At 34.6% G+C, this 23,563-nt stretch overlaps 2 protein-coding genes across 11 annotated transcripts; both read left to right on the top strand.

Annotated features, from left to right (window-relative positions):
• The first annotated feature begins 3,250 nt into the window (after positions 1-3,250).
• On the top strand, positions 3,251-15,260 carry Eph (Eph receptor tyrosine kinase). 8 transcript variants are annotated; one of them, XM_086826415.1, is made up of 14 exons: positions 3,251-3,350; positions 4,375-4,799; positions 4,857-4,936; positions 5,971-6,151; positions 6,416-6,901; positions 8,133-9,035; positions 9,204-9,380; positions 9,694-9,741; positions 10,818-10,946; positions 11,010-11,105; positions 12,677-13,047; positions 13,664-13,810; positions 13,872-14,204; positions 14,717-15,260. In XM_086826415.1, the coding sequence occupies exons 2-14, from the start codon at positions 4,547-4,549 to the stop codon at positions 14,819-14,821; spliced, it is 3,309 nt and encodes a 1,102-aa protein (XP_086682541.1). In that variant the 5' UTR covers positions 3,251-3,350; positions 4,375-4,546; the 3' UTR covers positions 14,822-15,260. The 8 variants fall into 8 exon arrangements, with proteins under 8 accessions (XP_086682541.1, XP_086682546.1, XP_086682540.1 ...); XM_086826414.1 differs by lacking the exon at positions 3,251-3,350 and adding an exon at positions 3,451-3,732; XM_086826418.1 differs by lacking the exon at positions 3,251-3,350 and adding an exon at positions 3,488-3,766.
• A 3,432-nt stretch (positions 15,261-18,692) lies between these two features.
• On the top strand, positions 18,693-22,191 carry mav (TGF-beta domain-containing family member maverick). Of its 3 annotated transcripts, none has more exons than XM_020954211.2 (2): positions 18,693-19,727; positions 20,899-22,191. In XM_020954211.2, the coding sequence occupies exons 1-2, from the start codon at positions 19,179-19,181 to the stop codon at positions 22,087-22,089; spliced, it is 1,740 nt and encodes a 579-aa protein (XP_020809870.2). In that variant the 5' UTR covers positions 18,693-19,178; the 3' UTR covers positions 22,090-22,191. The 3 variants fall into 3 exon arrangements, 2 of the variants coding, with proteins under 2 accessions (XP_020809870.2, XP_086682547.1); XM_086826421.1 differs by having other exon boundaries at positions 18,793-18,915; XR_015270269.1 differs by having other exon boundaries at positions 19,167-19,282; positions 20,899-20,968.
• The last annotated feature ends 1,372 nt before the right edge of the window (positions 22,192-23,563 follow it).

Here is a 23,563-nt window from a genome sequence, read left to right as displayed (position 1 = left end):
GTTATAAATAAAGGTAACGGTTAGAACATATATACGGTTGGCTTATATTGTGATTTTAAGTGCGATCAAGAATCTACACTGTACCTTTATGGAAAGGTTTAATGTATTGGTTGCATTTAGGAGAACAACATGATCACCGATGATGGATCAGTAGTCAGTGATCAAATGATACATTACGCTGTCGTAAAAACTCTTCCCACCAACATTAATTTGATTTTGCTTATAAAATAACTAAAATACGTATATCTTAAAAAAAGCTAGAGACATTCTAATATATTCTTAAAAATTTCCAAGAAATAGTTTTTAATTAGAGACCTCATAAAATAATATGGTATTTAATGTGGCTCCTCATTTTCCTAAGACCCAGTTTTCTAACTTCTTCAGCCCATTGCAGGAAAACGTAAAACTAAATAATTAATAACGAAATTTTCAATAAATAATAACAAATTATTATTGATTTCGCTGATTTCTATTTAATTTCATCCCTTTTTAGTATTATCCTTACCGATATTTCAACAATCGATATAATCATTCACTATCGCGATACATTACAGCACGGTATGGAAAGTGTAAAACTTTTTCTTTTACGAATAATTGTATGCTTCTGAGGTGTGACCGCTCTTTTCACTACTTATTCGGCATTGTTAGAGAGAACAATTTACGGTCATACTTTGTTTACCCGGCTCTTTTGAAATTTAAGACCAACTTATTTCGTGCAGAGGTAAACTTGAAATTCAAATTCTTATAGCAAACAAACGGGACGAGATATATAAAAAAAATTAAATAAAATTAAAAATAAAAATTAGTTAACGCTTAAATCTAAAAAAAAACTAAAAATATAGATCTTTTTCATGTCACAGCTTATTTCGTGCAAGAACTTTGTAACTAAATTTGTAATTTGTTAATCTTAATTAACATATTTTTGTTGCAATCCCTTGGAGAAAACATCTGTTTATTTATCACTTTTTTGCGTTTGGTTACACTGAAAAAAAGTTTCCTTTGATTTACAAAAATGAACCCGCGAACACCCATGGAGCAGAGCAAATTGGTCCTAAATCACTTCAAAAATGAGAAAAATTACTCAAATACGATATAAGCTGTGACATGAAAAAACTCAGTATTTTTTATTTTTTATTTTAGTTTCAAGCGGTATCTAATAGTAATTAAAAATAATAAAGTGTTGACAAAAGCCTAAGTCCTACTTAACAAAACTGCATTTAAATTTTGTTGATATCTTCTACAGGTCGTCAACTGTACGAGTTTGAATTTTAAGTTTACTCCTGCACCAAATAAACTATGAGCTACTGTATTCCTTGGTTTTTGATTACGAATTGTTCCAAAACGATTGGCCTAGAGTCTAGCAGCTCCGCATCAAACATCCAACATGGTCTCCGATATAGACCTCGCAAAATGTCTGGCGTTTAATAACCTGTTCTAGAAGCATCGAGATCTCTCGGATCGGCATGTCGAGCTGTTCAGTTGTCCCAATTTGTCCTTGCTGGCCTTTATCATTCCTATTTATATTTCTCTTTAAGGGTTCTCTCTTCCCTACAAAATAATATATATGCCAGAAACCGAATATATAGTATTTCCCTTTACTAATTTAATTATATTAACTGTATCAGCTCTTCTAAACTTTTTAATTCCTCTTTTCCGCACATTTTTGTTCATGGCAGGATTTCTTATTTAAAAAATGCAAAGAAACTGCAAGCGTGAGCGAAAGGCTATGGTCGCGAACAGCCTGTTTTATTAAAAAAATTTATTCATTTTGCAAGCCGCTAGAGAAATACTAATAGTGGGTCGTCGGGAATCTCCTAACGCCATCCAACTTTCTAGTATTTTTCATTTCTTGTCGCAGTACAGGCTTTAAAAACGGCGCTGACGAACAGCCGTTTTCAATTATTTGCCTCTCGCTCTCTCTCACTACTTGAAAACTTGGTTTTACCACCTCCATACCGTGCGTAATTGAGAAAATACATAGATATACATAAAAAGTTCCAGATACCAATTTAGACCGATAACAAAAATACTGCTCTGATGTACAAAAATTTAAAAATATATTAGATCGGTTTCCTATTTTGTCCCGGATGTGGCTGGCAACCAAAACCCAATGGCATCCCACATGGTTCACGATATCGACGTGGAATCTGTGCTGTGGAGCTGCCCCATTCTGTCCTACGGCTTTCATATTTATATTCTTATTAAAGGTTCTCCTCTCCTTAAAAATTCATATAATTGACAAAACCCCAAAAAAATATATATGTATGCCTCTACTAAATTAACTCTACTAACTCTTTCAGCTCATCTGAATTTCTGACTTCTTGTTTATGGCGGGATCTATAATTTGAAATATGTGAAGGAGCTGCAATTGAGATCCAGAGGCAAATGTTCGAGAACAGCGTGTTTTATTAATATTTGTTATTTTTCGCACTCAGCTCAGAAATACTATAAGTGGAACGTCAGGAATATCCAAAGGCCATCCAACTTTCTAGTGAATATCGCGATAGGAATTTGAACCACCATTTTTACAAATCGATCTCTGATAAGGTCTCAAATACTAATTTTAATTAAATTTTTTTCATTAGAGCAGTATATCTATAGATTTTCTCAAATAATGCATTAACAATAAACTGAAATTTGTTATTAGAAGTGACGTATAGTTATGTTGCTACCACTTAGTTAAAATCCTATGATGCTGTTAAATCGTTAGAGTTAAAATAGTTTTAACAATAAAATATTTGATTTGTATGAATTCTGTAGTCACACTAGTCAGTTTAGTCATATAGCTGATGTTTTTAGTGACCTTTAAAAGAGTAGTAAGCCCATTCAAATTTTATTTTTTTTATTGATATGTCATTTAGAACTGTGTTATGTTGTTAGCTTATACCCATCTAAAGTCTGGTACTAACATACGATAAATAGGATGAACTTTATATAAATAAAGGCAACGAAAAGAAAAAAAAACTTAATAGAAAGAATTTTTGTGGTGCACCGGTTATTTGCCTTTAGCTCCATATCGGCGAATATATCAATAAATAGTATACCAATATCAGTTCTAATCCATTTCAATTTTTTACTTTATAAAGTTTGAATGAATATTTGAGAACTCTCAAGACGTCTTTGATTAAAATAAAAACTGCGGTACAACTTTGCCAAGAACAAAAAGAAGATCTTGTCAAAAGCCAAGTTTCAGCTGTGGTTACGATCGTTTTGTTCGCGCTACCTAACTGTTTGTTTACATACATCGGTATTTTTGCATCTTTAATTCGCTGCTTACATTTTGATAACCGATCTATCGATAGTTATTAAAAAAACATAAAAAGGAAAATGTTTCTTTTTTTATTTTTAAGGTAAAAACTATCTGTGTGTTGCTTAAGCAATTAATAAAATTGAATTAAAATTCTATGTGTCTGTCAACTAAATTCCTTACTTTGAAACTCAATTTATTAGTGATACCATAGCTTCTTATCGATAGCAAATATTTCTTTTACGCTCAGTGTTTTTATCTCTTCTCATCTCCGATAGAAAAGTGCATTGTAAATTGAAGTACGAGCCCCCAACTTTTCTAAAAGGACGCGGACAATAAATATGTTACGAATATTAGTCGCATTGGCGCTACTAACCGACCGTTTTACTCAATACTTCTTTACTTGATAAACAACAAAAATTTTAACAAAAAACGTCTAACCGAAACGCTACTTCAAATTCAAAAGCGGAGATGCTCTGAAAAAAGTGTGTATACCGTATACAGTGTGTATGCATGGGTGTATGTATGTATTCATAAATTAAACGGTGTTAAAAATACAATAGTAAATAAAAACAATCTTGTAAAAACGAAAGTGGAACTGACTATTTCATTGTGCAACTAAAAAACCGAAAATCCTAAAAATCTTTAAAAGAAACTGCACGGAAATCCTGTTTCATTATTATAATATAATATTATATACATATGCATTTGAGTTCAGTAATAAATAAATAAAGTCAAACATTAAAATACAATAATAAATAAAAACAATCCTTACGGAACTTAATAATTAATTTAAAGATGTCTTAAAATTACATTTAGGAAAACCTAAGCATTTAAATTATGAACACGGGACCGGGAAGTACATGAAGTACCATCCTTATTTATCCTAATAATAAACAAGGACACGCTTAAATACTTCTTCTTTTAGTTGTTATTCTGGGTGTTGTTGACGGATTTCCCAGAAGCAAGGTGGAAAGGAAAGGGAAATATTACGGTTTATAGGACAATGCGAAAAGAAAAAAAGTCATCAGCAACAAGAATAACAACTACAAGTTTCGTAAATACTTTTGACTGCAGTTATATGTATATTAACATTTTTAAATGTATATTTTTTTCTTTACCTTTAGTCTTAATAATACTGCGACATGCTGACAATATTTGGCAAAAAGTCGTATAATCGTGCTCAAAAACCATTCAAATTGATGAAATACAAATGAAGTCCACATACTAAAAGTCGCTACTGGAAGTACCAGTCTGGGAAAATCATCTTTGGAATACGTTTGGAAATACACATATAAAATGGACAACCATCATTTTCTTGATCGAAATGGAGAAATCACTATGAATAAGCATTTATCTCAAGTTTATTCCAAAAGAAATCGTCAGACTTCTATTTTACTAAATCAAATTATTAGAATAGTGCTGTCTGCGGATGCAAGAAGACTTATTCCTGCACGAACCCACGATAGGACTGTTTTAAGAATGACATTATTAGGACTAGGTTGGCTGATTTTATCAATATTAAACTTCCAATTAACACAGGCTGATCAAGGTGCGTAAAAAAGGAATACTATTTAGATGTTTGGTTTTAAAATTCAATTTTTTGCAGTTGTTCTTTTGGACACGACTAGAGAAGCAACTTTGGAATGGACGAGATATCCCTATGGTCCTCAAGCCCAGACGCCAGGGGTAATTACATTTTATTAAAAATAGTAACACATTTTATGACAATTTTTTCATCGATCTCAATTTTCACACTCGACATTTACAATTTGTTGAGATTCATATTAACAGATAGAAATCCGCAATGGGCCCTCTGTGGCTCTTTCTGCTCCCGGTGCTTTTTCCATAATGCTTATGCAGAGGCACCGGATAGACGTCCCAGACGGTCGTCGCACTTGTTTGCCCATTCGTTAAACTTTACAAAACAAATATGCCATTGAAATTTGGAGTCGATAAGATGGGGGAAACGTATATCAGCGTCGCGATCCCGAGTTTAGAATAACAACTTACATGTGTTGTGCGATGTAAATGAAGATCGTTCGAACGCACGTTCTATATGGCTCTTTACGAGAGTAATGTTTTGTTTTTTTTTTTACCCTTAAAGGGTATTATGATACCCAAAAACTTGCAACACTGTAATTAAGTCATTTCTGACCCTATAAAGTATGTCTATATGGGCAATGCTCTAATGTCAAATACGACATTTGTAGGCTCGCAATCTGAAGAAAAACATGTGCCAAGTATTAATGGAAAATTTACAAAGTTATAACTAAAAGCTGTTGGCTAGCAGTGCCAAACTAGCAATATAATTGGTGCTAAAATTTAAGGCAATTATTTGTTTTGAGATTTATTTTTATTTTATTTTATTTTTTTTACATATGTATATACATATATATAATTATTGATTAGCATCAACAGCAGATTCGATTTAGCAATGTCCCTGAATGTCATAGCTGCCATAGGAACGATCGTAAAATTTGCACAACAAAATTAAAATATGCTTCTACAAATGCTTTTGATGCTGGAAAAAATATATAATTTCTTCTGACTAAAATTATTATACTCCGCAAGCGTATAGTGAAGAATTTTCAGAGATATTAAGAGACACAAAAGTACGATGAATACGCACATTTATTTTTTTGGGCCTGATTTACCATTCCTCGGATATATGTGTATTAAATAGGGTAATTACATCATTGGCTCTTATTCTACATTTTTAGTGGGTTGAAGAATCGTTTACGGACTTCGTAAAGGGCATTAACTGGCGAAGCTATGTGGTTTGCGATGTCGCCTATCACAATGTCAACAACTGGCTTTGGTCGCCCTTTATTGATCGTGGACCAGCAAACAGGCTGTATATTGAAATACAATTCACCATACGAGATTGCTCATTATTTCCAGGTAAGCAAAATAAATTTATCTCAGAGACAACTATCGAAAACAACGAGGTATATCCCCGGAGTTCGACTCACATAGGGTTATGTTATTGGGACAATTAAAACTACCCTTTTCAGGGCGCGCTTTAAACTTGTTTGGCAAAGCTAGCTATTTATTTAATAAGTCAGTCAGTATTGATATATCGACATTTTTAGTCACCCTATTGTTTAGACCTTAGGACTGTCTAAAATAATTTTATTTAAAAAATACAAACATTCTTTTTTATAGGAAATGCTTTGTCATGTAAGGAAACATTCAGCTTACTTTTCTACGAGTTCGACGCGGCCACCAGAGAGCCTCCGCCTTGGCAAACCGATAGCTACCGGCTGATTGCCCGTATTGCGGCCGGAGAGGGTCGATTCAATCAGAACTCTGATGTCGACATCAATACGGAGGTCAAGAGCATAGCTGTAAATAAGAAGGGGGTTTATTTTGCTTTTCGCGATCAGGGTGCATGCATTAGTGTACTCGCAGTGAAAGTTTACTATATCACCTGTCCCGCTGTCACCGAGAATTTTGCGCATTTCAATGAAACACCAACGGGAAGAGAAATAACGATAATTGAAAAGCAGAATGGAACTTGTGTGGAAAATGCTGAACCCTATGAGACGCCAACTTACCTTTGCAAAGGTGATGGCAAATGGACCATACTCACTGGCGGTTGTCGCTGTAAAGTGGGCTTTGAACCGAATGACTTAAATAAAACTTGTACAGGTTAGTATTCTTACTTTTTTCCCCTTTTTATAGCCTTGCAGTATATTCTAGTTTCTGTCAGAAGTTTGCAACGCAGTGAAGGAGACTTTTCCGACCTTTTAAAGTATACATATATATTCTTAATTAGCATCAGCAACCGAGACGGTCCAACCCTGTCCGTCTGTCCGTTTCTACGCAAACTAGTCCCTCTCCTCGTATATATGCCGGATCAGAGGACTATATCATATAGCTGCCATAGGAACGATCGGGAATATTTACAAAAAAAATTATAACATTTTCAGTTCTCAACAGAATTTTATCAAATCAATCTGACTAAAATTATAACAACCTGCAAGGGTCTTATACCCTTAAATAGGCACAGCGGCACAGCGAAGCTTGTATATCTTGCAGATTGCAATTTGATCATAGCCAATTAATATAATATAAGTTATACATTTTAATGTTAAAAAACAACGAAGTAATGCCTGCTCTAATTTCATTTACCTATACTATTTACATTTGTGTCTTCCATATGATATAGTCCTTCTTTCATAAAATTAAAACTGAAATGAGATTAAAATATGTCAAAAACCAGTGAACAGTTATAATTTTAAAAAAATAAGTATGGATTACTAAAGTAACATTTCCAAAAGTTATATCTTTATATTTAAATAACTACCCAAGGCTAATTTTTGGTTACTAGTATACAAATTATTCACATTTTCTCACCCCTATCATAGCCATGGTTGGTATAATGGTAACTTAAGACTCTTATTAAATGAATAAGAGAACATTAAATGATAGATATACCCACAGGGTATTATAATATTAATCAGAAGTTTGCAACTCAGTGAAGGATACATTTCCGACCCTATATATATATAATTATATATTTATATAATTCTACAATTTCGTTTAAAATTTTATAAAAAATCGGACGACTATAATACGTTCAAACCTGTCATAGGAACTGTAAATACTTTAAAAACTGTAAAACAGTAAATATAAGATGTATACATAGGTGAATCTAACGAAAGCAGACATTATTTCGATATTTTTACCCTACAGGGTATTATGGTTTCAGTCAAAAGTTGCAACGCAGTGAATGAGTCTCCTTCGACCATGTCCGTCTGTCCGTTTCCACACAAACTAGTCTCTCAGTTTTAAAGCTATCTGAAAAAAATGTGCAGTTAATCTTCTATATATTCTCACTTACTTACTTACTTACTTTCTTGTTGAATTTAAATTTTAGAATGTCCACTTGGTAAATTTAAATCGTCGGAAGTGCAAAGATGTACCCCATGTCCGCCGAATTCGAAGGCTCTTAAAACAGGGTCAGCGTATTGTCAATGTATCCCAGGATACTACCGGCATCCGCGCGATGGCCGACACATGCCCTGTTACAGTCCACCGGCAGCTCCCACCAATCTCACATTGCTTTTTGTGGATCAAACAAGTGCCATATTAGCCTGGAGTGCTCATAACCCCAATATAAACGAATCATATTTGGGAGAACCTACGAAGACCCAAAAGTATCACAGTGGTATAGTGTATAAAGTGCGATGTATCATGTGTGGCTCTAATGTTATGTACAATCCGGCAACGGATACATTTAACGAAACGAAAATCACGATTACAAATCTAGAACCAGTAACAACATATACTGTTCAGATTCATGCCACAAACAGCGTGACACTGGTCACTGAGCCATTGCCGTCGCACTCCAACGAATCGTCCAATTTATCGAATGATTTTGTTTTCAACAATACTTCAACGACGCAGAACATTCCTCCCCTGGATTTGAATGAAATTAAAACGCAATATGCCGAAATTGTATTCACAACGGAATCAGTATTACTGTCAACAGTCTTCAATTTGCGCGTCTTGTCCATCACCAGCAAGGATGCAGATCTTGAGTGGGATAAACCCACTCAAATTGATAACCCCCTCGAGTTCTACGAAGTTCGTTGGTTTCCGAAACTTGAACTTGATTTAATTAATAAAACGGCATTGAATACCAAGGACACAAAGGCTCACATCGAAGGACTTATGGAAAATACGGAATATGGTTTTCAAGTTCGATGTAAAACATTAAATGGTTTCGGTTCTTATAGTAACATGATCTATGCCCAAACTCTACAAGCCGTTAGTTCAGGTAAATATTTTTAATTATTATATTATATTTATATTTTTTATTTATATATATAAATATTTATATAGTTAAAAATATGTTTTTTATTCCTTTATTTAATTTTGTGATATCCGGTTGCCGACAATCACCTTTCTAATCCTATTTAAATTTTACCATTCCTTAATTTCATAGTCTATGACGACTCAGTCCAAATACGATTCATTGCCGGGGCCATTGTCACTGGGGTACTATTTCTGGTTATAGTAATTGTGGCAACAGTGTATTTTATGCGTTCAAAGCATCAGGATGAGCTTGATAAGAAGTCTACGAATCATTTGCCTTTGCCGATGGATTATGCCAGCAATGAAGGTGGGTGTACACTCCAACAAATACTCTGCTCTAAAACATTACAATTAAGTTATGGAACACGCAATGTATTTCATATAAATTAATATCGATCACCAATAAGTACTACTTTTTATGAAAAAAGCAATTTTTTAACTTTTCTATAATGTGTTTGGATTACTTAAATCTAAATTTTCTTTTTAAATTATTTAAATAAAGTTCCATGCCAAGTCGGCTCACCCCGACTTTAATCTTTTATATTTTTTAGAACAAATCCATATACAATTTTGTTTTTGTGATATATAAACTATATATTATTCCTCTTCTTTATTTTTAGTTAATTCTATGGATACTACTCCAATTGTCAAAACCCTTCACTTAAACGGTATAACCTATTGTTTAAATTTTTGTATTTCTTATTTTTTTTATATATATTTATATTTACTAACATGTGTTTTAGTTTTTGAATGTCGGAATATATTGTTGCATGTTTCTCTGGAAGTTTTTTAATTACAATAAAATATAATATATAATATATAATATATAATATATAATATATAATATATAATATATAATATATAATATATAATATATAATATATAATATATAATATATAATATATAATATATAATAATAATAATAATAATATATATTATATAATATAAAAAATTGTCAGATTGATCAAATTTAATGAATTTAGCCATGTCTTGTTTTGAAACCAATCTTTTAAACAGAAGCATTCTACTTAGACTTTTGCAGAGAATGCAAAGGTTCAAAATATAATGCAAAAGGAAGTATGCGATTTCCAATTAAGTTATAATTTAGATTTTAAATACCGATCTCTAAAATGTCCCATTCAAATTTACTTCTAACTGAATTAAAAAAACAAGAATGGAAGCTAACTTCGGCACGCCGAAGTTTATATACCCTTGCAGAATGAACTTCGAAAAAAACAATGAAGAAATGCCTACTTTCATTTCATTCACCTATATATATTATTATTATTATTATATTAAAGTTTAACATTCACAGTTTTGCACTTTTCTCTATATCTAACGATTGTTTGTATGGCAGCAATAGTCCTAATTTTTTTGTAAAAATCTTCCGATCGTTCCTATGGCAGCTATATATACTATATATATATAATAGTCCTATCAGACCTGTTCCGACATAAAAGCGGGTATATAAAAGAATAACTACAAAGTTTCATTTGTATAGCTTCAAAACTGAGAGACTAGTTTGCGTAGAAACGGACAGACAGACGGACAAACCGACATGGGAAGATCGACTCGGCTGTTAATGCTGATCAAGAAAATATATACTTTATATGGTCGGAGATGACTCCTTCATTGCGTTGCAAACTTCTGGCTGAAATTATAATACCCTGCAAGGATATAATGATCTCTATTTGAAGAACTAAACTCTATTTTAATGCTTAATGTTAAACTTCGTTTTTTTTAGTGACAACGCCCCTCTTTGGTAATAGCCGATGTTACATAGATCCGCACACATATGAAGACCCAAATCAGGCAATACGAGAATTTGCCAGAGAAATCGATGCTAATTACATAACTATTGAAGCTATTATAGGTGGGTATATGTTTTAGTTATAATAAATAAATATATTAATATAATACATTTTTTTATATAAAGGCGGCGGAGAATTTGGAGATGTTTGTCGAGGTCGCTTAAAAATTCCTCCAAATTTTGTTCAAGACATTGATGTAGCCATAAAGACTTTGAAACCAGGTAAGTGTACCCGTTTGAAAAAATGTAAATACAGGTGTTCATAGAAACATAATTTTGAATTTAGTAATTCAAGTAAAATGGAAGGTAGGTGGGTTAAACTGGTGAGGCCCAAAACTAAGCTCTAAGCTCCTTTTTTATTCACTCCCTCTGTTGACTACGTGTAATCTCTATCACTCTTAGTGCCATCCTGAGTTAGTAAGGAAGCCTAGGGGTGCCGATACCTTCAGCTTTCCTATGCTTCCCAGTGACTCCATCTGGTAGGTACCAAATTGGCGAAGTCCGGTGTGATTTAGCGCTGGGCAGAAGCAGAGCAGATGTTCCGGTGTCTCTTGTCTCCTTGTCGAGTGCTTTTGAGGAAGATTGTATCTTAATTCTCCTGCCCTTGCCTTTAGATTGAATAATTTTGCCGAATTTGTTCCAATCTGTCTTACGGGTGTTTCTTCTTGGTACCAGTTTACTTACTGGTGCCGGTTAAAAAAAAGTACCTATGGTCTGAGAAGTCGTACTCTCCCACCCTTAAAAAATGTCCGTGCTTGAAAAAATAAAGGTTGGCGTATTACCTTTGTTACGTATCGTATCGTTGCTGCAGATGTTTTAAAAAAGTGGCTCATCTCTTTCGTATGTTAAGTTTCCGAGCTCCCCCAGAGCATGTGGCTCGCATTCGCATCGCACCCGAGCACCAGGGTCGTCTTTGTTTATTCGGCCCGTTGCAGCAGCTTGACTACTGGCTCAGGCGGTACCGGCTCGTCTCGGGCCATTTATGCCGATGCGATAAATATTTTGCTCCCATCCGTTGCCACGAATCAGCTACTTGCTCGTCCCTAGTCCACGACTCCTGTACCATACCGATGTCGATATCTCTCTCCCTTAGAAGGATCGTGGGATTCGCTGAAACGTGCGAGCTGCGCTTCAGGTTGGGGTGGTATCAGGGTATTTGTCATCCAACAGATTGTTGGTGTCATCGACCTCCGCCTGTATCTCGTCCGGCTCGGCCAGGAAGATCTTGAACTTAACCTTCCTAATTCCGTACTGCACCTTATGGTCATTGACTTTCTTCTGCGGCAGCGCAGCGGGCCAGAGGGGGTGTGGGGCCTTGAAAAATGTGAGCCGCAGCTTCGCCCCAGCGGCAAGGAAACTGTCCCTGGGAAGGCTCCGTACAAGCACAGCTGGATAAGCCTCTCAGCTGCGAACCTGGAAGTCTCACTTGACTTGAGGTGAGGCTGTTCAAAGACTTGCACAGGTCCGCCCGACTACAATTGGTCAGAGTCCCGGTCGAACCTCAACAGAGGAGCTGCTTCCGGCCGCCATGACTTCGAGAGTATAGTCGCACTACCGCTGGTGCACACAGTTACGGCAGATGACTCGGTCATCTGTTGATCCCCCTCTGTACCCCATTGGCTTACGGCCTAAAGGGAAATAGCACCGAAATTATTATTTATTGATTAGGAGAGGTAATGTTTGGCAAGATCACTGAGATATTTTACTTTGATACCTTAAATTTCAAAATATTAACGGCACTTCTTTCTATGTTTTTACTGAAAAACAATCGTTATATTTTTATCCATCCCAAGGATCTTCAGAAAAAGCTCGCTGTGACTTCTTGACTGAGGCGTCCATTATGGGACAGTTCGATCATCCGAATGTCATTTACCTCCAAGGCGTGGTGACACGCTCCAATCCCGTCATGATCATCACCGAATATATGGAAAATGGGAGCCTGGACACCTTTTTGCGGGTCAATGATGGCAAATTTCAAACATTGCAACTGATCGTAATGCTGCGAGGCATTGCAAGTGGGATGGCCTATCTGAGTGATATGAATTATGTGCACAGAGATTTGGCGGCTCGGAATGTACTCGTTAATGCGCAATTGATATGCAAAATAGCTGATTTTGGATTGTCACGAGAGATTGAGAATGCCAGTGATGCGTATACAACAAGGGTAAGTACCAAACTTCATTATAGTTACGGCATTTGCCTTTGATACCCATTCACTTAATGTTACTCAACTTAATGGGTTTTCAGTTGATCTTTTAGATGGGTCTAAAGTTATATGAACGATAGATCCTACGTAAAAACAGTCCTGCAAACGAAGCCATATGCGTGCCTTATTGTTTACTTTATTTATTAAGTTTCTGACCAACTCTTAACTCTGACCCTCTATAGGTGCCATAAGAACAATCGGAAAATTTTTATAAAAAATTATAACTTTTCCAGTGTTCGTCAAATTTTAAATAGAGCATTTTTGTATTATTCTGGAATTTCATTTTAAATTTTATGGAGACTATATCGTAGCTGCCAAAGTAACTATGAGTGTAAAACTATAACTGTAAAATTCTAAATACAAAAGGCATATTGAAAGGACTTTTATTGTATTACTTAATAATGATCGAATTGCAAGCTACAAGGGTATACAAACTTCGGCGTGTCGAATTTAGCTTCCTTCCTTGCTTTTATTACTATTAATTTTTTCTCTTCTCTAATTATTGGCTTAAACTTGATTCCTTAATATAAATTTTTAATAATATTAATATATTTGAATGTTTTTTTATTTTAAGGGTGGTAAAATTCCAGTACGTTGGACAGCACCGGAAGCAATTGCTTTTCGAAAGTTTACCTCTGCCTCCGATGTCTGGTCATATGGAGTTGTTTTATGGGAAGTAATGTCTTACGGAGAACGTCCCTATTGGAACTGGTCAAATCAGGTAAGAAATACATATATCGAGACATTTTCATGTGTAACTATTATAACTGTCTAAAAATTAGGATGTAATAAAGAGCATAGAGAAGGGCTATCGACTGCCAGCTCCCATGGATTGCCCCGAAGCGCTTTATCAATTAATGTTAGACTGTTGGCAAAAGCAACGAACGCATCGTCCAACTTTTGCGAGCATTGTTTCAACGTTGGACAACTTGGCCAGGCAGCCGCAATCGCTGCTAACCACAAGGAACTCTCCCGAATCGGATAATACTCACATTTTGGATTCACAGCAGCGTGGTCAAAATGTTTTTATTAGCACAGACCTGTGGTTGGAGCACATCAAAATGTCAAGATATTGCCAACATTTCAAAGAGGCTAACTTAAATAATGCTCAACAGGTGAAAAACTTATCTTTTGTAAAACTTTGCAGCACCGTCAACAGCCGAGTCCATCTAGCCATTTGCGTCTGTCCGTTTCTACGCCAACTAGTGTCACATTTTTTTTCTCCTATTTTTCAAACTTTTCAAATAGTCTTTACTCGTCTATCGCGCTATTTACACGTAAACGAAAATCTGGAAAATAGATCTCGTTTACATAAAAATATTCAGAAGTTTGCAACGCAATAAAGGAGTCACCTCCGATAATATAAAGTATATATATTGTTGATCAGCATCGCCATGTTCGTCTCTCCGTCTGTCCGTCTGTACGTTTCTACCCATACTTGTCTCTCATTTTTGAAGCTATCTGAATGAAACTTTGCAGTTGGTACTCGATATACTCACACTCAAACTGGATAAATTCTTAATGATCCAATTGTAAACTGCAAGGGTTAATAAACTTCGGCGTGCCAAAGTTAGCTTTCTGTCTTATTATAGTGTAGATATATAAATATTACTTTATTCAATCTTAGATTTCCCGTCTAACTGCTCAACAGTTGTCGGACATGGGCATAACCCTCGTGGGACACCAGAAGAAGATCTTACATCAGGCTCGTCAGTTGGACACTGTCATCTAAAAACCGTTAAATGTATTTCAAGTAGTACTTCTAAGCTGTAAATATAAAATAATATAATATATAATTATATATAATTTACAATAAATTTAAATTAAATATATATTACGACAACACAAGACAAAAAACAAAACGCAATTACGTAAACGTAAGAATTTTGTAAAAGTTTAGTATATTTAGTATAGAAAAAAGTATGGCTTTTACCTTTGCTTAATTAATTATTCATGTGTAATAAGTTTATGATTATGTCTTTAATTTTTGTAATAGAAACTCAAACCAAGCTTAGACTTGTACCATTTTCTTCGCCGCGACTGCTTTTATTTTTATTGTTATAAGAGTTTATAAGTTTAATTCAGACTTTAATATCTTCGGCTTATTTTGCATTTAAACATATTAAAAACAAAACAAAAAAAGAATAAAAAGGTACGGTTTTCCAACATAAGCAATACACAACTATAATTATTTCTCATCTTTTGTTGCTTGGGACTAAGTTGGGATCGTTATCGAGAGAAAAAGGCGAACTTCGTTTCGCCATCAGATGGCTTCGATTTATGTAACATTTCGTTTGATGATTAAAAAATTAAGCTTTTTTTTTTTGTTTTTATATTTGAAAAGTAATGGATCCAGTATAACTTTTCCACGTGCGCAGCATAATCCATCCGTTTCTTTTTTGAACTTTAACGCATTGCAATATCGACATATAGTCGTCATTGGTCGAATATCTAATTTTCATCATCCCTGTAGTTCTCAGTGGGATCATATTGGAATGCCAATCGATTGTTTGATGCCAATGATCTTCGTTTCCTCACGCGTTGTCTCAATAGGGCATTTTCTCTTATTATATTTTGTCTTTCTTAGCTTAAGCTCAGTGAATACACTTGATGATTATGTTCGTTCGCACGTGGTCCTTTTGGACTATAACCTTAAATGCACGATCCACATAATTAACACATTTTTAACTTACCACCTTAAAGACAAACCTACACTTCATTTATTTTATTGTTTCCAATTGAAATGTTGGGAAACGACTACTTGATTTATTGGTTTGTAGTAAATACTATATATTAGCGATGGATATCCCGCTTTTCTGTCGAACGGATAAAAAATATCCTATGTCCGCAAGCAAGAAAACTGAGTTTTTGAGTAAGTCCATGTCTGAGTATCTTTATCTGACGAATATAATGATAATGCGTGTTTCAAATGAATGTAATACTATTTGCATACAGTCCATCCGAGTGAAGCAATTGAGACGTTTCGCAGATGTGAAACTCCGATTCCCACAGAGCTAAATCTCCATCCTCCATCCTATAACAACCGATCGAACAGCTGTGGCTCATCCAAAACATAAACAAAGCTGGTTAAAGTGGGTTCTGCGGAATAACTATTTACCGACTATTTGGGACCTCTTAAAAATTAAAAAAAGAAACAAAAGGAAAATGAAATTGCCTCAACTTGAAGCACCACCGGAGCCTCTGCACTCTCTATTCGCTAGATCTACTGCTATATCGAAGCATTTCCTGTCAAACATCCCCAACATATTGAAAGAAGAAATTGGAGATTAAAATTTTATTTTTTTGTTCAGTTTCAGTAAGAAACGAAGTCATGCCACCCAAAAAGTCGAGTTTCGGTCGTCGTACTCGCAATACAGAAGCAAAAAGACGTAAGATTACGAATATGACTGACGAAGAGCGGGCCTCCATCCGAGAGACTGAGCGGCTAAGAGCAATGCAGATGCACAACGCGGAATCTGCAGAAAGACGAGCAGATAGGCTTGAGAGAAAACGATTGAGAGTTAGGCAGTCGCGTTCTGCAGCAATCGATTTGATTCACTCTCAAAATAATGAACGCGGCAGGGCAAGGGTAGCTGAAGCGCGTTTACAGCTTGCAGCAGATCAAAACCTGCAATACAATCGTCTTGCATTCAGATATAATCCAACTGTTGATTACAGCTCGAATCGCAATGTCGTTATTGGCCGAATGCAGCAGGTCTGCACATACTGTCAGGCTCTCAAATTCAAAAACGAACCAATAGGATTGTGTTGCGCTTCCGGGAAAGTGAAATTGCGGAGAATGGAGAAACGAAGAATATTGTATACCAACAAGTATTACAGAATTAAATGAATTTTAAAATTATTCTTTTTTGTTTGACTTATTTCTTACGCGTGCAACCACAATATGCCACAGAGAAACGTGGCAGGGTACAGCTAGTAGAAATTATATAAAAAATAGCATTTCAAGTCAATAGAATATACCGGAAAACTACAATTAGTTTCTCTGGCATATTTTGGACATTGGCGCCTTCAGTACTTCACTCGTTCCTTGCCACCTTTGTTTACATTTTCATAAAGAATACTCAAGTTTTCACAGCATAGAAGAAGAATTCAGAGTTGCACCGAGGAACTATCGCCTAACAAAAGCAATTTATCTGATTTCATCTGGAATTCGAAGTGGTAGGGTATTTCCCTCTCACAAATCTCCAAGGCGATATAGGACAACCTTTAAATTAATATATAAAAGTATTTGTTAGTCTGAGCGTTTGCAATTAAAAATTCATAAAGTCAAAAATGAATTAAAAAGTAGCTTTTGACCATCGGCAATGACTGCCAATTTTTCATCTATTGCGTACAATTTGGTCATCGAAACCTTGAAATAAGCTGTTCAATTCAATCGGTGATTTTTTCGGGTATTTTCCTATCATTCAGTCGGGGAAATCCCCTAACTGTCTTTTCAGTCATTTATACTGGATATATCAAATAAGCAATTTTTATTTATACCCTTGATGGGTCAGAAGTTTACAAAGGAGTGAAGGGGTCATCTCCAACCATATAAAGATATATATTCTTGATCAGCGTCCACAGCCGAGTCGATATAGTCATGTTCGTCTATCAGTCTTCTATATACTCTCACTCGTATAGATGTCGAAACGGGCCGGATTGGACGACTATATCATAAAACTGCATTGGTAACGATCGAAAAATTTTTACGAAAAGAGTTATAACCTTTTCAGTTTTCAGCAGATTTTTATCAAATTTGAGATATAGCCCTTTTATATTATTCGCGAATTTCTGCTTTACGAAAGATCTTCAGATACAGAGGAAAATGCAAATCTGTGAATGAAAAACTGTAAATATAATATGTATACGTGAATGATACAAATGCAGAATTACTTCATTGTTTTTAACATAATTTATAATATATTAATTCCTTGCGATCGAAGTTATATCTGCAAAGCTATATACATTTCGGCGTGCCAAAGTTAGCTTCCTTTCTTGTTAAAAGTAAAATGGTCGCAATGGTCCTTTCAGCTCATATGGCGCTTTCCAGTATGGTCACGTTGAACGATTTGTGAAGCTTTACGAAACGAAAAATTACGGTGGACCGACGCAAATAACGATCATTTCCTCGCTATCTGGCTCATAACTGCTGTTTTGTGTGCTGCGCAGTCGCTCTCCAATTTATTTTGTGCCCAACGATGAAGCACGATAATGCCCTGTAGTGTTATACTTTTCCTAAGGCATCTATGATAACAAGACTAATTCTAGTTGGTATTAGGTTTTTCACTTAATTCAAAAGTTGAAATAAAGCTTTTTTAGCTTTTTATTCGAATGTTAGAAGACCTTCGGTCGAGAACTTCTTTCCCATTCATATATATAAAATATACTGCTACTGTGTTATGCATTCACGCAGTCATAAAACAAATCTGTGAATGTGCCTCAACAAGAAAAAAATAAAAACAAGTATGGAAGATTATGAACATTCTATTTTAAGGAAGAATCCAAAAGGTATATTTGCAAGAGCATGAATTTATGTGATTTCACGTATTCAACAATTCACGTGTTTCAAAGTATAAACATAGTATCTGCTGTGACTGCTCATGTGTTTGTGTAAGCAAATGTCCACAGTGTGTATATTAAGTTCGTGTGTGGGTGTGATTGTGTTGTTTATGTGGCGTTTGCCGCTCTTAAGTAAGCAGTTTTTCTGTGGTGTATATTTTAGTCGTATTGGAACCGACGCCCAAACAGGTTCACGTTCACAGTAAATGCGTGTGTGAAGAGGAATGTCGATAGATATAAAGAGAGAGCTAGAGCGAGATGAAAGTATGAACTTACTGTGAAATTGTGATCATATTTTTTAAACACTTTTATCGAAAGTATTTTCCCTAAATTTGTTTGACCTTAATAGAAATTCGACGATTTCAACTAGCTTGGATAAATTCGTGTGAATAAGACCAATTTGCAGAATATTAAACAGTGTCATTAAAAATAAGGGTCGCAGATTATTTTAAAATCTATACAAAAAATACCAAAACCCTTTTAATACTATTAATCATACGGGAATGAAGTGGCCATGAGGAAAAAACATGTTAATAATAAACATTAAGAAAAAAAAACTCACGTTAATATCAGCAATATCAGTTTCTGATCGGCATATATCAAAACATGCTGGCAATATTCTGTTTGAAAGGTCAGCTAAGTTATGGTTTACATTTTGTTTAATATATTTGCTTACACAGCAAATAAATGCTCAAAAAATGGACGGCCAAATGTCAAATTCAAAAATAATAAATAGTAATTACAAAATCAATAGCAATACAAATATCAAAAATAGACATCAAGAAAGTGAAGATCCCCCCAGAGGAAATACTCAGCCACATAAAGAAATTAAAACCAAAATGTTACATTTTTCAAAAAGCCAAAATAAACCACCTAATACTAGTTCAAATAACTATAGTCTGATTATTCTAAGACCGTCTTCGAATATATATCGCAGAAGTAATGCTATAATACCTAGAAAATCCAGAGATATTCCAAAAGTTAACAATAAAAAGTCAACCAAAATTGATGAAATTAAACTTAGGCGCTTAGTTCTAAAGGGCCTTGGAATGAAGAAGATGCCAGATATGACAAAGGTGAATATAACTTGCACAATGTGTATAAGTTAATTAAAAACATTCTTAAGAAAGGCTGTCAAACATCTGCTGTTACTTACGATATCTATCAGTCTCAAAGTCTGAACAAATGTTTTCTTTTGCTGTGTGCAAGAAGGAAACAATAAAGAAACACAGGAGATTTCAATGCAATGAAGAAGCCAGTTTCTTCATCTGCTTCAACATCCAAGTCGATTTACCCATATCCGTCCGTCTGTGTGATTATATCTGAATATACAAAAAGGTGACAAAGGAACGATTTAAAAATGAATAAAACAACATTTTTTTGTGTACAAGATATTTTCATCTACTTTATGATTTGGACGTTTTTAGTATTTCAGGATTTCGGTTTATCTAAGATAACATGTATAAGTGAATGCAACAAAAGTATTTCTTATTTTCTACAATAAATATGTTTAGTTTATATTGTATTAATTATTATTGATCCAATTGTAATTTAAAGGGTATGCAACCTTTTTCAGTGCCTAAATTAGCTTCCTTTCTCACTTTTAATTTATTTTATGTTGCAGCCAGTGATATTTGCAAATCGAAATTCGTTGGACTCAATTTATTTTACAAAACGAAACTCAAAGCATAACACCTTTGTTTTAAAATGCGGTTTACTCGACTTAGCATTCATATATTGCTATATCTGGTTTAGAAATAAGAAAATTAAATGTGTTGAGTTAAAAACAAGTAAGCAATTTAACATTTTTAGTTTGCTATCTCCGCATTCTCAGTAATTAGCTTTTTTTTGACACTTTGAGAATACGGAGAGCAAACCCCCACGCAAAAGGGCTTGGTTGATGGTTATTTACTAATTCTAAATTATTATTTGAGAAAATGACAATTGAAAATTATTACAAATACACCAAAATCAATCATACTATATATCAATTTTTTTATACTCATTTTCAAATCATCTATTTTATATGTGTATATACATATTTTATATATTTTTTTCAATATTTAATTGCTAAATAATTGACTCTTTTAATGAAATAGAATTGATAAAGTGTAGTCTGGGTTTAAATGATCCCGATAATATCGAAAATATCAATTGAGTTTCCTTTGATGGTTTGACAGCTCCACCCCTCAAATTGTTGTAATGTATGCATGATAATATAATCTGGATATATCTTTATATTTACAGGTTAATATAAGCCAAGTTGAGTACTCGAACAAATACATAGAATACCTAGATCGTTTGAGAAGTAATCAGGAAAATTCGGAGTACTCCTTAAATAGCCAAATGGTAGAGTCTTCTATAAGTGACTTGCACTTATTTAGTATCGTTACTAACAGATTCAATGACATAAGCCACAAACGATGGCGGCACAGGAGATCACTTGATGCCAGAAAATCCATGACGAACATTCTCCTGCACTTTCCTTTGTCAAATATTAAGGAACAGAAATTGCAACATAATAAAATTGATGAGGCGAATGTGAGGTTAATGATCCTTTATAGCTCTTCTCTGGCAAAGGTAAACAATTCGCATCGCAAACACAATAATAAAAAAGAAAGTTATGATAAGAATTGTAATTTTGATAAGCCTAAAGGGAGAAGAGTCCCACAAAACCGTCAGATAAACCTTAAAGTTTATCAACTTCTTTCGTCAAATCGAAGAAGACTGCTGACGTCGCGAAAAATCCAATTCGAGAATATCAATTATGAGGAGACTCGAACCCAATGGCTGGAGTTCGATGTGACAAGAGCGGTAAGGGATTGGTTAAGCAAAGCCCATCCTAATTTGGGGATTGAAATTCAGTGTGATCGATGTAAGACTCTGGGTGTCCGTGTACTGAGCGACACTAACCCTACGGCTCAAAAATCCTCTACAGGGGATGAAGAACTTTTTAATCTAATGCCAGTTTTAAATATAATTGGCCATGGAGCTATGCAATCGGATTCGAAAGTCCATCACATAACACTGACGCACAATAAAAGCGATCATGATCCATACGTGCATCATAACACCCGGTGGGGGGGAACACCTGTTAAATGGAACAATTCATGCTACAAACTACACCAAAGATGCTGTCGCAATCAATTGGATGTGGCCTTTAAAGATATTAAGGGTTTTGAGTTTATATTGCAACCAAAAGTATTCGATGCGGGGTATTGCCACGGACGTTGCCCGCCACGTCATAATCCTGCCCATCACCATGCTCTGTTGCAGAGTTTAATATGGCAGGAGGATCATAGTCGAGCTCCACGGCCATGTTGTGCCCCCTCCAAGCTGGAAATGCTCGAAATATTGCATATTGATGAAAATCATAGCGATAAGCTCAAGATTTCCACCTGGAGTGATATGCAGATTGTTGAATGTGCCTGTTCCTGAGGCTTTCTATTCTAATTATAATTAGAGATGGTTCTTTATACGTTTCTATGTTTAACATTAAGATTAAATAAAATGTTGCAATACCGTTTATAGGTCTATAAATTGCATTATGTTTTGTTATTTGGGAAAAATTAAAAAACCAGGTACTGCTTCCATTTTATCATATAAAATTATTATTTTATGAATATAAAACTCATTAAATATTTCTTTCTTTTGATCTTAATATTGTCTTTACTTTTGCAAATAAAGATACAAAGCACGCTCAACGTTTTTTGTGGCTGTCGAAAGGTGTCTTAGACAAACATTGTCAGATTAAAAAGCAACCTTATAAAAGTAAGATTTACACAAAAAAGAATATATATACAGTACTTGAATAGTCCGTTGAGACACTGAAATAAATATGTAAGTATAAAGCCTCAATTTATTAATCTATCACATATGTACCAACCCCCTATTTATTTGTCCCACCTTACCCTAAGAAATACATTTTTTTGAAAGGTAGTTTTTTTTATACAAAGACCTCTCTGGTAAGCAAATATTGACGATGGGCTTTTCTAAAGCTTAAGTCCTGTCTTTGACCGACATGTACATACATGTATGTATATGGGGACGAACGCATGCATTCATAGTTACATACAAACAAGAATACACTGAGTCAAGAAAGTCTGCAGACAGTGTCTTATTTCAGGCGTTAAACCAACTGTAGAATCCATGTATCGGTTTATTAACACTCAAAAGATGTGATTTACCTTCAAAAACATGTTAAACGCTTAACCACTCTGGCAATGTTTCCGTTTTATTTTTTTATTTATTTTTATTTTTTTAACACGTGATTTTCTAATAGACATGCCGAGTTCTAGTTTGAAAAATCGTATACCAAAATTTGAAACACATCTTTAGTTAATAATTACCGATTCAATACCTAGAGATTTAATAAAGAAGTTCGCTACTTCCTTTTATTCGGGGAAAATCGAAAAACTTCGTCACCTTTTTTTCAACCATTACTAATTTTCTCATTAATCAATCATTATTTAATCCCTGGATCAGTCACTAGATATAGGAATAGCAATATATATCTGGGTAGCTTTATAAAAATAATAATCATAATTTAATTACCCTGACGATCTTTTCGAAGTCTGTTTTTTTTTTTTTAGTAAAAGCATGTACCAAAAAACGTTCTTTTTTTCACTTTTAAGTTAAAATACTTCAAAAACCTGATGTATAGGAGCGTTTCTAGAGGAGAGTGCGTTTCCGAAAATTATGATCTGGTTCTAAAAATTAATCGGTCTGTGATGTTGATTTCTCCATCGGTCCCATCGGCTCATAAAAGCATAGTTTCAATAATATAGCTCTATGCCAGTAGTCGGCACGACATAGTTCCGAGACCGGCAAATGCCTCTGTCGCTCACAACTCGTACACAAACTTCACTTACTTTCTTAATGAAACACATGCTCTATATCAGGCACGGACTCA

Source organism: Drosophila serrata, unplaced genomic scaffold, assembly GCF_035046125.1.
Source record: "Drosophila serrata isolate PLE 108 unplaced genomic scaffold, ASM3504612v1 contig_160, whole genome shotgun sequence".
In the NCBI taxonomy this organism is placed as follows: domain Eukaryota; kingdom Metazoa; phylum Arthropoda; class Insecta; order Diptera; family Drosophilidae; genus Drosophila; species Drosophila serrata.
This window is presented reverse-complemented; position numbering and strand designations above follow the sequence as displayed.

Bases quoted from the DNA above. Each gene is read 5' to 3' on its own strand.
- Eph (XM_086826415.1), top strand. From the start codon at position 4,547: ATGGACAACCATCATTTTCTTGATCGAAATGGAGAAATCACTATGAAT. The intron at 6,152-6,415 runs GTAAGCAAAATA...TCTTTTTTATAG, and splicing joins AGATTGCTCATTATTTCCAG to GAAATGCTTTGTCATGTAAG. The intron at 6,902-8,132 runs GTTAGTATTCTT...TTTAAATTTTAG, and splicing joins CTTAAATAAAACTTGTACAG to AATGTCCACTTGGTAAATTT.
- mav (XM_020954211.2), top strand. From the start codon at position 19,179: ATGTTAATAATAAACATTAAGAAAAAAAAACTCACGTTAATATCAGCA. The intron at 19,728-20,898 runs GTGAATATAACT...TTATATTTACAG, and splicing joins AGATGCCAGATATGACAAAG to GTTAATATAAGCCAAGTTGA.